We start from the raw sequence: 15,369 nt of genomic DNA on the forward strand, positions 1-15,369 counted from the left end.
GGTGGGTGGATCACGAGGTCAAGAGATCGAGACCATCCTGGCCAACATGGTGAAACCCCTTCTCTACTAAAGAAAAAAAAAAATTAGCCGGGTATGGTGGCATGTACCTGTAATTCCAGCTACTCAGAAAGCTGAGGCATGAGAATTGCTTGAACTTGGAGGTGAAGGTTGCAGTAAGCCAAAATCATGCCACTGCACTCCAGCCTGGATGACAGAGTAAGACTCTGTCTCAAAAAAAAAAAAAAAAAAAAAAAAGATTTTTGCTGTACCAGGGACAACTGAAAGCTGATATATGATACAGTAAAGATAGGAAAAAGGGGTAATACAACATGAGAAGGGAGAGTCACTGGTAAAATGTTGGTGAGTCAGTGAGACGAGATGGGATTTAGCACTCAAGGAGAGGGATTAGCCTTTGCTAGGAATAATGATGGCTTATCAGGTAACAACAGGAAAGGGAGCATATATGAACACTAGTGGGTAAATGCAGTAGTGAGAATTTTTGAAAGGACTCTTTCGATTCCTTCTGTCTTCTGTTATAGGGGGACCATAATTACTAACTGAGAGCAAGGACTATGGAAGAAGTATTGGAGATTTGAAAAGATGGGAAGAAGTATGAAATAGTCCCCTAAGAGAGAACCAGAGAAAATCAAAAGGATAGCTAAGGGACTTTTTCAGGTAGGAAATGATCCCAGAAAAAGGCCTAGATACTAATAATAGTGAGCAAGTAAATATTGTCTGTATAGCAATTTATAATGCCCAATTTGTAGAGTTAAAAAAGAAAGAGAGAGAGAACTAAGCCAGGCACAATATGCACCTGTAGTCCCAGCTACTCTGGAGGTTGAGGCAGGAGGATCACTTGAGCCCAGGAGTTTGAGGCCAGTCTGGGAAACAGGATGAGACTCTAAGTCTAAAAAATAAATAACTAAGTTTAGAAAAAAAAGTTAAAATTAGAACTACATATAAGACAACTCCTTATAAGTAAAGAGGGGGTAATTGAAGTTAAATGTTCTAAAGTCCCTTTTACCACTGGGGGTATAATAGTGTTAGATTTTGTTAAGTATGCAAGTAAAATTTCAAGAATTACTACTAAAAGAAAAGAACTAGAATGCCAACTTCCAAACTAATAAAGGAGATAAAATAAGAACAAGCCAAAGAAAGAGCAAAAAGAAAAAAAAAAGCACAGAAAAAAACAGTAGAAACTGGATAACAGAAACAAGAGCAGCTCTGTCAATAATCAAAACAAACATAAGTGGACTAAACTTGCCAATTAAAGTGAAAAGACAAAAATTGTCAGACTTGGTTTAAGAAAAAAATACCTCTACAATGCTTATAAAAGCATACCTAGCCAGTTTTGGTGGCTCACACCTATAATCCCAGCACTTTGGGAGGCCAAGGCAGGAGGATCACTTGAAGCCAGGAGTCCGAGGCCAGTCTGGGCAACATAGTGAAACCTCACCTCTACAAAAAAATTTAAAAATTAGCTGGATGCCGTGGCATGTGCCTATAGTCCCAGCTACTCAGGACGCTGATGTCAGAAGACTGCTTGAAGCCAGGAGTTCGAGGATGCAGTGAGTTATGATGGCACCACTGCACTCTAGCTTGGGCAACAGAGGATGACCCTGTTTCTTTTCTTATTAAAAAAAAAAAAAAAAAAAAAGCATGCCTAAAACAGAAGGACTTATAGAAGTTCAAAGCCAAACAAAAGAGAGTCAAGGAAGCTAGATTAATATCAGGTTAAATAAAATTTCTCAGCTAGGCACAGTGGCTCATGTCTGTAATCCCAGTACTTTGGGAGGCTGAGGCAGGCAGATCACTTGAGCTCAGGAGTTCAAGACCAGCCTGGCCAACCCCATCTCTACCAAACATTTAAAAATTAGCTGGATGTGGTGGTATGCACCTATAATCCCAGCTATCTGAGAGGCTGAGGTGGGAGAATTGCTTAAACCCAGGAGGCAGGAGTTGCAGTGAGCCAGGATCAGGCTACTGCACTCCAGCCTGAGTGACAGAGTGAGACTCTGTCTCAAAAAAAAAAAAAATTAATTAATTAATTAAAATAAATTCTCCATGTACCTAGGCCACTCAGAAGCTAGATGTCAAACCTTACCATCATGTAAGGTTATTACTAATAGAGACCTAGAACAGCACTGTAAAGTAGAACTTACTGCAATGAGCTGTTCAATATGGTAGTCACTAGCCACATGTGGCTACAGAACAATTGAAATGTGGACAATCCTTTTGGGCTCAATTTTTACTTTTATTTAACTTTAATAAATTTAAATGTAAAGAGTCACAACACTAGAGATTTAGTCCAACCCTCTTATTTTCATGAGGCCTAGAAAAAAAGTTATCCAATACTCCAAGGTAGACCACAACCAAAATTTAAGTCTCCTGACTCCTAATTAGCATTCTTTTCTAATACCCCAGTACTTCCCAAGCTGTTCTACTGCAATATCCCTAAGAGTAAGTCTAGAGGTGTAATGTGAAAATAGTCCACTGCGGCTGGGCACGGTGGCTCACGCCTATAATCCCAGGACTTTGGGAGGCCGAGGCGGGCCAATCACAAGGTCAGGAATTTGAGACCAGCCTGGCCAACACAGTGAAACCCCATCTCTACTACACAAAAATTAGCCGGGCGTGGTGGCGGGTACCTGTAATCCCAACTGCTTGGGAGGCTGAGGCAGGAGAATCGCTAGAAACCAGGAGGCAGAGGTTGCAGTGGGCCGAGATTGCATCACTGAACTCCAGCCTAGGCAACAGAGCAAGATTGTCTCAACAACAACAAAATAGTCCAATGCATGTACAAAATTTCCTTGAGAACTCATATTACAATTTACATTGGAATTTTTAATAATAGTAGTAATCACCACCATCACTTATTAAGCAATTACATTTTTTTTTTTTGGTAGAGATAGGATCTTGCTATGTTGCCCATGCTGGTTTTGAACTCCTGGCCTCAAACAATCCGCCCGCCTCGGCCTCCCAAAGTGCTAGGATTATAGGCATGAACCACTGCACCCAGCCTAAGTGCTTATTTTATGTAATAATTATACTGTAATAACAATATTAATAATGACTAACACATATAAAATTTATTATGTGCCAGGCACTTAAATGCTTTTATATGTATTAACTTTTTTAATCCTCACTATAACTTTATGAGGTAGAAACTCTAATTATCCCTTTACAAATAAGGAAGCTGAACTGAAACAGCTTGCCCAAGGTTACATTGCCACTAAGTGGCAGAGCTGGGACTAGAATCTCGGTGGTTGGGTTCCAGGGTCTGTAGTTAACAACCATTCACCACACTTTACTGCCTCTCTAGCAAAGATTAAATGAACAAACGAACGCAGCTTTGCAAAGCAGAATGTTAACACCAACTTCAGATCTAGAAAACTTGGATCGTTTTTACAAAAAGATGTTTAAAAAGTATAGTGTTTACCTTCTTACTAAAATTGTCTACTCCCCAGCACCACTAACGCTCCCACCTGTGCCAACATGGAACATCTGAAGGCAGTCCAATTTCCTAAAGTGTCACCTGTATAGCCACTTAATTTATGCCAGTTATCTGCAAAGTGAAGTCTCCCACATCAGCAGCTCTTACCCTCCAACAGTAATTTTTTTAAAAAGAAAGAAAAGCAACCATTTCTAAACACAGCATTCAATCAGAATTTCCAATCTCTTCATCCAAAAATTGTTTTAATGAATGTAAGCTAAGGACATCTGAAAAGTATTATCCACCCACTCCCAGCTGATGAAACCTAAATAACAAAAGGTCAAGCATCAGAGCTGGTAGCCAGGCCTTTCAAACAGGGAACACTATACCTGAGACATAGAACATAGTGGCTAAATAATGATTGTCTCAGTCAAACAGACCTGCATCAGAATTTTTGTTCAGCCACTTACCATTTTCATAAATGCAAAATATGGCTAACAAAAGTATGTATCCCATAGGCTGTTGTGAATGTGAGTAGAACACTGTGTGGGAGGTAAAAACACTTCGTATGTGTTAGCGCCAAATTTTTATTCTAGAGACTTGACAAAGTCATCCATTTTTGTTTCAGGCAGAAGAGCACAAGAACCACTCCCACTGACAGCTTCCTAGTTTCTCCTTTAAACTTTAGAGGAGCATCTGCACTGAGAGACTGGAATGGTATGCTGGTTAAGGGCACTGGCTCTGGGATTTGTATTCCAGCTAGTCCACTGGACTCCTGTGCCTCATTTGAGGTTTTTTTCATCTGTGAAATGGGGATAATGATAAAAACATTATCCATTTCATAGGGTTATTATGAGGCTTAGTCAATACATGAAAAATGCACACAACAGCACCTGAAGGACAATAAATGTACAGTAAATATGGGTCACTACTTCTCCCCATAGGTGATGTATTCCAAATTTTTAGTTCACAGAGAACAATGTAATTACTTTGGAACTCTATAGAATGTTAGAGCTGGAAGAGATCTTAGAAAGCACTTCTAGTCCAACTCTCTCATTGATTAATTGGTTGTCAAGGAGGACCAGAACTAAATAGCCTGACCAGGATTAATATCCAGGCCTCCTAATTTCTTTTCTTTTTTGAGACAGAGTCTCACTCTGTTGTCCCAGGCTAGAGTGCAGTGGCGCCATCTCGGCTCACTGCAACCTCCGCCTCCCAGGTTCAAGCAATTCTCCTGCCTCAGCCTCCCGAGTAGCTAGGATTACAGCTGTGTGCCACCACGCCTGGCTAATTTTTGTATTTTTTAAGTAGAGATGGTGTTTCGCCATGTTGGTCAGGCTGGTCTCGAACTCCTGACCTCAGGTGGTCCAACTGCCTCAGCCTCCCAAAGTGCTGGGATAACAGGCGTGAGCCACCGCGCCTGGCCTGGGTCTCCTAATTTCTATTTAGTGCTAAGTCCACATCACTGTGCTGCTGCTTCTTAATGAAAACAGTAGAGATCATTCAGTCTTTCCTCCCTGCAAACCACCAGGCCATCTTCCAGAAAGAGCTAGAGCTAAACATCTGGGAAGAAATCCATCTCATTAAGACTTTCAGCAACCATTGCCCCAGGTAGCACTTTTTTTGGGAAGTAGGGGAAGTGGGATGTAATCTATTTCCCAAGAATCCATACCCAAGAGATACATGAAACAAAAGTTTGAAATAGTATGAATTCCTTTTAGGGATTATACTGGTTAATATTTATTAAATACTTTCTAAGTGTTTGACACAATATTAAGTGCCTTTTGTTTTTTGATTGAATCCTCCCAACCCACTCCCACTGCCCTAAGCTGCCCTTCTATGTGCTCCTGCAGCTACCTAGTATTTCCCTGCTCAAAGTATATATCACGCTGCCATGTAACTGTCTGCTTACTTGTCTTGGTATCTTACCAGACTGTAAGCTGAAAAAAGGACCGGAATCACAATCATCATGTTTATCATTCATTTCCTCTTTCAACAAATATTCCTGAGCATGAACAAGACAGAAATAGTCCTAGTTCACTGTGGCAGATATGCCCTTCTTACAATGTGACCTCAACATACCTCCCACTGGGGGTGAGGGTGCGATCCTAATATCCCATTCCCCTGAATCTGCCCCTACAGGGTACAGTGGAAGTGATGCTATGTGCCTTGTAAGGCTAGATGACAAAAATGCCATGCATTTCCACCTTGTTCTCTTATGGCACTCACTCTTGGAATCCAGCCTCCCATAAAGCTACTGTGAGGAAACCCATAGTAGCCTATGCAGAAAGATCAGATGGAGAGGTAACCAGTTTAGCCGAGGCCCCAGACATCATAGAACAGGGACAAGCCTTTCCCAGTGTGCCTTGAATTCCTTACTCACACAATTGTGAGCATAATAAAATGATTTCTTCATGCCCACTAAATTTTGGGGTGATTTATTACACAACAATGGTAACAGGAACAACCACACAAAGCTTAATATTGAACAAGGAATAAAGATACAAAATACCTGACTCCAAGGTATTACCTACACCTAACACAGTAACTCAAACAGAGTAAGTTATTTGTTGAGTGTCTGAAGTAGTTATGATGCCTATTTTGCAGATGAGGAACTGAGGCTTTGAGAGTTAAGAAACTTGCCCAAGGCTACTCAGCTAGTGAGTGGCAGAACAAATTAAAACTCAGATCTAGGCCTGATGCAGTGGCTCATGCTTATAATCCCAACACTTTGGGAGGCCCAGGAGGGAGGATCACCTGAGGTCAGGAGTTTGAGACCAGCCTGGCCAACATGGTGAAACTTCATCTCTACTAAAAATACAAAAAAAATACAAAAAAAAAAAAAAAATTAGCTCGGCATAGTGGCACACGCCTGTAGTTCCAGTTACTCAGGAGGCTGAGGCAGGAGAATCACTTGAATCCAGGAGGCAGAGGTTGCAGTGAGCTGAGATAGCACCACTGCACTCCAGCCTGGGTGGCAGAGCAAGACTCTATCTCAAAAACAAAAGCAAGCAAACAGAAAAAACAACAAAGAAAAAACACAGATCTAAACTCACGTATCTAACACACTACTCTTCCGTTACTCTCAGTACTTACAATTTTACTGTAAATATACAGTAGTCTGGCTGGGTGCAGTGGCTCACACCTGTAATCCCAGCATTTGGGAGGCCAAGGCGGGCAGATCATGAGGTCAGTAGTTCAAGACCAACCTGGCCAACATAGTGAAACCCCGTCTCTACTAAAAATACAAAAAATTAGCCAGGCGTGGTGGTGGACACCTGTAATCCCAGCTACTCGGGAGGCTGAGGCAGGAGAATCGCTTGAACCCAGGAGGCAGAGGTTGCAGTAAGCTGAGATCATGCCATTGGACTCCAGCCCAGGCAACAGTGTGAGACTCTGTCTAAAAAACAAAACAACAAAACAAACAAACAAACAAAAAGGCAGTCTGTTTTAAAATGGGATTGTCAGTATTTAAAACATTCTGGCCTAACAGGATTTGTCATGCAGTTTCATCACTGAGATGGAAACCCACATATCACATTCTCCAAAAAGCTTCTCCTGACCTTTATAACTCAAGTGATGCCAGCTTCCCCAACCTCCCCAGCGTTTCTACTTCCTATTCCATCACAGTCTTGTTGTTTTCCCAGCACTTATTCCTAGCTGAAACTGTCTTATTAATTTGTTCATGAGTCTACTCTGTCTCTCTGACATGAATATAAGCTCCACGAGAGTAGGAACCTTGTCTGTCCTGTTTACAGCTATATCCCTAGTGCCTAGAACAGTGCCTGAAATACAGGAGGTGATCAAAAATTATTTATGGAATGAAGGAATGATTGCATTCAGGCAAAATGAATGCCCACTCAATCTTATTACTCACCAATTGATGTGAAAATAGAGAGGATAAGAGAAAACAAAAACAGAAGGATTGCAGCAGAATCATTCCATACAGTAAGGTCAGTGGGAAAAAAATGGAAGAGGGGTTGGGATCCATGCTACAATTCATCTACTTAGAAAACCATAAACCCTGAGTTCACAGACTGTCAATCCAACTTTCAGCTAAGTAAGGGCTGATGAGGAGAAAGGTGTTAAAACTTAGAATGGAGATGCAGGTAATGGATGGAGTAGGGGGCCACACCTCCTAACTTCCATTCATAACCACCCATCGCTCATTCACAAAAACACTTCGCTGAACCACAGCAAGGACAATTGTTGGGGATCCTTAAACAGCAGACCTTCTCCCTTCACCCTGCCCTTCTTATGCACTAGATCCAGCTACCTGGGATGCAGGTGCTGTCTCCCAAAGGCAAGCAAGTGGCAGTAACCTAGCTCTTCACGGAAGAGGCAAGGAGAGAAATCTTCAGACCTAGGGCAGGGTTCTCTACATATGCAGGTCCCCAACGGTTCTATTTCTCCTGGGTGGGAAGGTGACCGCTCCTCAGGACCTCCCAAGTGCTAGGCACTGTGCCGGGCTCTTAAACATGCTTTTCTTAATTTACGGGCCATTCCTTCCCCCCAACCCAGTAATTTAGAGAGGCCTCAAGTAGAACTTCATTCCCCAGACCCGCTACTCTCTACCCCAAGAAATCTTCAAACTCCAGGAGTGATTGGGGAAGATAAAAAGAAATCTGGCGTGGTCTAAGAGATAGAACGGGAGGGGAACGGTGTTAGGGCAAGAAGAGGTTATACTGGGCTGGGGCCCAGGATCAGTAAAGATAAGAACGCGGTCTGACCCTTTCCAAGCCCATTATGTCCATCAGAGGAGATGACGAGGAGCAGGAAACTGAAGCCCAGCAAACAGGTGGCCCCGAGACGAGGCCGCGTCTCCATGGCAGTAGGTGCGCGGGGCCACGGGGCTGAGCGGACGGAGGGCCTGAGTCCCAGCAGACGGTCCACACCGTTCGCCGAGCGCGGCTCAGCACAACCCCTCTCCTTCCCAGATTTTTTTTTTTTCAAACTCTGGAGGAAGTGATGTTAGACGGATGTGGGTGGTGCCTCCGGGGTCCGGTTTGGGATGGAGTGAGTTTAAAGGTGCAGATCACGTAGAAGGGTACGAAAGCTGTTCTCGAGCGCGAGTTGCTTTCCATGGATTCTGGGTGTCCAGGTCCCGAGACGGAGCGGGAAAATGTGGGCCAAGATAGTAAGGGCGGGAGAGAGGTTCAGGAGAACCGTTGCTGCTCGCGTTCGCCACCAGTCCAGCCCCTCCCCCCAAGAACCGCTGCACTTCCTAGTCAAACGCAAATTATTGATTCGTGAGGTCAGTCGCTCCCAACAGTGGGCGAATTGCCCACTGGCCTCGGATTCTCCTTCCCCCTCCACAAATAAAGACTGGACGACTGGATTTCATTGTTAGGTTCCTGCCAGGGTCTCCGAGGAGACCTGGCAAGCCTGTTCTGCGGTGCGTGGGCTCGTGCCGTGCAGGCATGCACTTCCCCGCTGGAGAAGCTCTATACCTTATTTTTCCTTGCAACCGCAAATCTTCTACTCAGGGATGATGCAACCAACTGATGCAAGCTCCGAGAAAACCAAACTTGGAGCCTCTTATTGCAAAACTGACTTAGGTGGACTTAGGACACCAGGACAGAAGTCACTGCAGGCTAAAGTGTAAAGCTTCTGGTTATTTTTCTTGTAGGTTGAGGATTTCTTCCCAATTTTTCCCCTCCGCTGTATAACAAACAGGTGAAAATGTCCGGTCTTTTTCTTCCTGGTACTAGTTGAGTCCTAAAGTCCGTACTTAATGCATAGCGAAAAAGCAACCTAACAAAAGTACACACCCAAACAAAAACATACCGACCGCCCTTTTATTAGGTTCCTTAAAATTGTAGGCAGGGACACAATGGAACGCTCGGGAGACTGCAAGCCCCAGGATGCTGCGCGGCCACCTGCACCTGCCGCCACTAGCACTAGAGGGATGCGCAAAGTAGGCAGGGCGTTGGAGTTCAGATGTGCGCTCCCGGGATAGGCTGCCCCGGAGAGGGAGAGGCGGGGTCGGGTGTGTCACGTGGACCTGCTCCCGCCGCAGCTGCCGCCGCCGCCGTCGTCTTTCTCTGTCTCGGCTGAGGCAGCCATCTTGCTGTTGCCGCGTGCTGGTGTTGGAGGACCCTCCCTGCTTCAGGTGAGACCCCCGGCGGTCCCGCCACTCCACGGCCATAGGCCGCTGCGCACGGTCTCCCCCCGCCCTCTCCTTTCGACACCCGCCAACCGCTCAGGCTGCCACTTCCGCCGTGGTGCGGCGAGCGGGGGCGGAGGCGGCTGGCTTGGCCTGTCGGTTGCCGGCGGCGCAGCTGGGGGTCGGCACCTGTGGGAAGGTCCCCAGCACCACCGCCCGCTGTGGGAGCGAGCGGGCCCGCGCTGTTGCCGCCGAGATCCCGTCCCAGGAGGCGGGTGGACGCCCCTCCTCTGTCCCATTACTCCTCATTCACAACAGCAGTGTTGTGTGCTTTGGGCTTTATACATGCTCTCTGTTGTCATCTCATTTGATGCTCCCAGCCTACAGATAGGGACGCTGAGGTTACCACTTCCCGCCCTCAAGTCCAGGGAACCGAACTCAGTTGCAGCGCTCTTCACCTTGTAATGGCAATGTTTGTTTACAAGTCGGCGTCCCTTGCCTATCTTTATAACCCCCTCTCACTGCCTGCTGACTGACCGACAGGCTGAGTGTTGCACAGCTAGTGAATGGCGGTTTCAACTTCCGTTCCCACGTTCTTGCAGTTTACCATAGTTGTCCCCTCGGGAGTGGTAACAATAGTTACCAGTAACTGTGTATCTTCTGTGAACCATTCCCTGTGGTTGATAATGTTTTAACCCTCAAAACAACTCTGTGAAGTACGTGGTGTTATACTTTTGCAAATGCAGGAGGAAAACAAGTTCAGAGAAGAAAAATACCTTTCCCAAGTGGTAGAACCTTGGTCTTTCTGATTCCAAAGCCTGCGCTCGTTAGAGAAACCCTGCATAATAAAAAGTCAGGACTCAAGGTTGCAATTATTTTTATCTCTGTGTAAACATGATGTATGTGAAAGTGCCTACCACAATGCTTCTAACTTAGGCACTTAATAAATATAGATAAACCTGTTTACACCCTTTCTTGAGTCCTTGAGAACAGTGCTAAAAGATCCTGGGATCCCCAAGGAAGAACTCATTAATCATGTGGCTTTAGGAAGTTACTTCTCCCATTTGGGCCTAGGAAGGGACTTCTCCCTTCTGGGCCCTCATTTCCTAATCTATTAAGATGGGAGGGAGGGAACTGTTTTGTTTGTAATTTACACTTTGCTGCTGCTAGCAGGTGTTGAGATGACATCACAGACAGGAATGATGGGTGCAATAAAGTAAAGGTTGATTGAGAACAGGGAATTAAACTAGGTGATCTTGGAGGTCTACTCCAGATTCTGAGCTTGACATCTCATAGACAGTCCAGTCCTCTTTCCTACTTGAATTCCACACACCACAACTTGCTAAGAAACAAAAGACCACTCTTCTTCCTCCCCTACTACCTTGAGCTCTCAGTCTACCTAAAATCCTTTTTCTCTGAGATACTCCTTAGGAACAAAATTTCTCAATTCTGTTGTCCTGACCACCTGGAATGGAATCTGTTCTTTCATCTATACCTTGATTTGAAGAGTGAATTTTGTTCTTGCTTTTATTTCAAACAAGTCAAGACTTTGTCTTGGCATCCCAACCTCTGTCTCTTCTCTTGGGAATTGTTAATTCAAAATGCAAAAGAATCCCAAAGGGTTTACCCAGTATCTAGGTCTAAAGTTTTTCCTTAGCCCCACTTTTTTTTTTGCAATAAATTCCTTAGGCTCTTTGTTAGTTCACTACACTCTCATGGCCACATTCCTTTGAGAAAAGTGAATGTTGATCGTTTTCTGTGGATATTTGAGCATAGGAATTGGGATTTCAGTCATCAAATTTAAGTCTATGGCAGAGCTAAGATTGGCACACAGTTAAGACTTCTTGTTTTGAACTCTAAACACACTTCCTCCTATAAAAGTGTTTTTAGCTGCTTCAGCATTGTGATACAGTGCTGAGCAGAGTGAAGAATCATAAATTCTAAATATTATTTGGGATCTGGACATTAGCCTTAAAGAAGAGATATATACAGGTTAGTGCCTAAGTACAGTGTCAAAGTACAAAGTGGTTAGTAATTATATAGTCTTCGATGCTCCTTTATTAATCTCTCAAATGAAGCAAACAGTATCTTTTTCATGGGAATGATGACTATACAGGGTTTAGAGAATTGGCCAAGAAAGGTTTGATAACAGCCTAGTCCTTTATTCCCTCCTCCACATCTCAGTAATGATTTGTTGATCCACAGAACAAGTAAAACAAGACTTTTATTTTGGTAGTTGTTGTTTTGTTTTGTTTTTTTTGAGATGGAGTTTCACTCTTGTTGCTCAGGCTGGAGTGCAATGGCACAATCTCGGCTCACCACAACCTCTACTTCCCCAGTTCAAGCGATTCTCCTGCCTCAGCCTCCCGAGTAGCTGGGATTACAGGCATGTGCCACCATGCCTGGCTAATTCTGTATTTTTAGTAGAGACAGGGTTTCTCCATGTTGGTCGGGCTGGTCTCGAACTCCCAACCTCAGGTGATCCACCCACCTCGGCCTCCCAAAGTGCTGGGATTATAGGCGTGAGCCACCATGCCGGGCCTTGATTGGCTTTTCTTTGTTTATGTAATGTGGAATGTTATGACCCATTATAAACTTAAAAATATTTTTTTCTTAGTGGGAATTCACTGACCAGACTAGATTCATGATGTTAGAATCTTCAAAATCAAGATTACCTTTAAAAAGCTTGTTTTAGGAGTCTCCTCTCCCCCCCAACGTTTATTACTGTAGCAAAGATATGTTTTTGTTAAATTGTGCAATGAAGCATTTTACCCTGTAGGCAAGAATATCTTGACAAGTATAACATACTGTATCAGTGCAGGGTATTGAATGAACTCTGGAGAATGCTGCAGAAGCACCGAACGTCTGAAAACCTGGTTCTCTTTCCCCATTATTAACATACCATCTGACCTTGAATAGAGGATGTGACTACTTGATATCTTGACAGCTAGACATTTTGTTGAATTTCTTCTTCAGCTTTTTTTTCCTTTTATCATCTTTATGGTTTATAAGAAATACAGAATGTGATTTGGGAGGGAAAAAAATCTACTTGAAGATTTTGCTAATAACATTTGGTAACAGCTCTCTGCTGTAAAAATCTTTGGGGGAAAAAGCTGGCTTGCCTACAGAGATTTCATAATTGGTTAGGCTTAACTGAATGCCAAAGGATTGAATCATGTTTTAAGGAGGGATCTTTGAATAGGTGACTTTGAATCCCATTCTATTTTATTTGTATATTTGATTCCCTCATGGTAATTTAATTTTGATTTTTAAAAATACCTGGTTTATGAAGCTAGAACAAGTTATTAATGTTTATTAAGAATATAGACAGTATTAACATGGTCATGGTGTTGATGCATACTACAAGCTCAGTGAACCAGAAGGTACTGTTGCATAAACAGTTTGTTGATTTCGGTAAAAGAGTGACTTTAACAAATCTATTTTTCCCCCCCTAGATTTACCAACAGCATGAATCAAGAAAAGTTAGCCAAACTTCAGGCTCAGGTCCGGATAGGGGGCAAGGTGAGTGTGGCATAAGAAAAACTGATAGGAGAATGTATGTAACCAGATAGTGTTACTATTTCAGATTTGTGGTCATTGAAAATCTAAAATCTTTTCAATAATCAAGATCAAACCACATTCGAATTTGAAAATAACTTGTCTGGATCTAAAATAGGTAACTAGAACACTCTTCTCTCTGATGATGCAATGGAAATAGCCACATTTGTTTGAATCCTAACTCTTAACATCTGCTAGTTATATGATGTGAACAAGTTATCCAACCTTGTTAAGATTCCACTGTCTTACCTGCAAAATAGAAATAATCCTACATAAGGTATTTAAAGATTAGGGTAATATCTATAAAACACCTAACATGGTGTCTAGCACAGAGTAGATGCTTAATAAATGATAGCTGTTATGGTTAGACTCACTTGCAGGGCGTGGCAGATGTTAGGGTTACTTCATCTTGACTGGATATTACCTACTTGTACAGAGGTTTAGCTGGAGATGCTTAAGTTGATTATATATTTTGTTCATTGCTAGGTTTTCCTCACAAATTCTTACCTGTTTTTCCATGTTGGTGAATATGAATGTGAGCTTTCTTATTCCCTGTACTTTTTAAAGCCTAAGGAAGAGCTAGTTGTGAACAACAAAAGTCTTTGATTCTCTTCAGCTGTGGCACCAGGCTCAAGGAGAATATTCTACCCATGTCTCTGCCCAGTACAATCTTTGCAAAAGGGAAAGAAAGAATAGTACTTACCTCAGACCTGAAGTGGTAGGCAGGACACTGCTTTTTGTAGTGGGTCCCAGTATGTCATTTACACGGACAATAACCACAGCTTCTGGGGATGAGCACAAGGGAAGGGAAGAAGAGCCAGTACTTTCTCCTTCTTCCACAGTGATACAGTTATATGAGTCTGGAGTTAGATTAACACAGTCATGTAACCACAGTAGTCACATTGTACCATCAAGTGTGATGTGAGTGCCAATGCAAAAACTAGGGATAGTCAAGAACCATATAATATACCTAGAAGAGCGAGCTTGATGTAGCACATGGCCATTATGTATTTTGAAACTGTGGTTGGTACATTCAATTTAGCTATTGTATATTGAGCACCTACTATGTGCCAGGCACATAGAAGATAAACAAGATCACAACTCTGCTTGGGAGAGAGATGCTTACAATTATAATGGAGAATAGTGAGCGTTATAATGAAGTACAAGGTGCTCTTGCCTAGAGGAGACAAGGAAGTCATTACTGAGCTCTTATTTAAAGGATAAACAAGAATTTATCACTAGACAGAAAGGTAATGGCTGGCAGAAATGTAACGGACAGTGGCTCACGCCTGTAATCCCAGCACTTTGAGGGGCTGAGGTGGGTGGATCACTTGAGGTCAGGAGTTCAAGACCAGCTAGCCAACATGGTAAAACCCTGTCTCTACTAAAAGTACAAAAATTAGCCAGGTGCGGCAGAGCACACCTGTAGTCCCAGCTACTCAGGAGGCTGGGGTAGGAGAATCACTTGAACCCGGGAGGTGGAAGTTGCAGTGAGCAACTCCAGTCCAAGATCGCACGACTGCACTCCAGCCTGGGCAACAGAGCAAGAGTCCATCTCAGGAAAAAAAAAAAAAAAAAAGAGGGTTCATGGAGGTAGAGTAAAAAGGGTTGTTATTTCCATACTTGCAAAGGCACATACGGTGCTAAGATAACACGGTACTTAATGGAATGGCTTGCTTTAATTTGGTACAGCTATTCTTTTTTTTTTTTGAGAGGGAGTTTCAGTCTTGTTGCCCAGGCTGGAGTGCAATGGCACGATCTCGGCTCACTGCAACCTCTGCTCCCAGGTTCAAGCGATTCTCCTGCCGCAGCCTCCCAAGTAGCTGGATTACAGGCATGCGCCACCGTGCCCAGCTGAATTTTTGTATTTTTAGTAGAGATAGAGATGGGGTGTCTTCATGTTGGTCAGGATGATCTTGAACTCCTGACCGCAGGTGATCTGCCCGTCTTGGCCTCCCAAAATGCTGGGATTACAGGTGTGAGCCACCGCGCTCAGACCTTTTGTTTGTTTGTTTTTGAGACGGAGTCTCTGTTGCCCAGGCTGGAGTGCAGTGGCGCAATCTCAGCTCACTGCAAGCTCGCCTCTCAGCTTCACGCCATTCTTCTGCCTCAGCCTCCATATAGGTGCCCGCCACCACGCCCAGCTAATTTTTTTTTTTGAGACTGAGTCTCGCTCTGTCGCCCAGGCTGGAGTGCTGTGGCCGGATCTCAGCTCACTGCAAGCTCCGCCTCCCGGGTTCCCGCCATTCTCCTGCCTCAGCCTCCCGAGTAG

The 15,369-nt window shown here is 43.6% G+C and overlaps 2 protein-coding genes across 6 annotated transcripts in view; one reads left to right on the forward strand and one right to left on the reverse strand.

Annotated features, from left to right (window-relative positions):
• KTI12 (KTI12 homolog, chromatin associated (S. cerevisiae)) overlaps positions 1-9,335 on the reverse strand; it is a 23,269-nt gene extending 13,934 nt beyond the window's left edge. For both annotated transcript variants that reach the window (XM_011973759.1, XM_011973761.1), the window contains exon 1: positions 8,164-9,335. In XM_011973759.1, coding sequence (XP_011829149.1) covers positions 8,164-8,187 — 24 coding nt within the window. In that variant the 5' untranslated portion in view covers positions 8,188-9,335. The remainder of the gene's footprint in view (positions 1-8,163) is intronic.
• Positions 9,289-15,369, forward strand: part of BTF3L4 (basic transcription factor 3-like 4) — a 41,195-nt gene continuing 35,114 nt past the window's right edge. For 2 of the 4 annotated variants that reach the window (XM_011973755.1, XM_011973756.1), the window contains exons 1-2: positions 9,289-9,545; positions 12,995-13,061. In XM_011973755.1, the coding sequence (XP_011829145.1) occupies positions 13,008-13,061 (54 nt within the window). In that variant the 5' untranslated portion in view covers positions 9,289-9,545; positions 12,995-13,007. Of the gene's footprint in view, positions 9,546-12,994; positions 13,062-13,583; positions 13,816-15,369 lie in introns of all 4 variants that reach the window. The other 2 variants (XM_011973757.1, XM_011973758.1) reach the window with 2 other exon arrangements.

This window comes from Mandrillus leucophaeus, unplaced genomic scaffold (assembly GCF_000951045.1).
Source record: "Mandrillus leucophaeus isolate KB7577 unplaced genomic scaffold, Mleu.le_1.0 Scaffold14, whole genome shotgun sequence".
Taxonomy (NCBI): Eukaryota; Metazoa; Chordata; class Mammalia; order Primates; family Cercopithecidae; genus Mandrillus; species Mandrillus leucophaeus.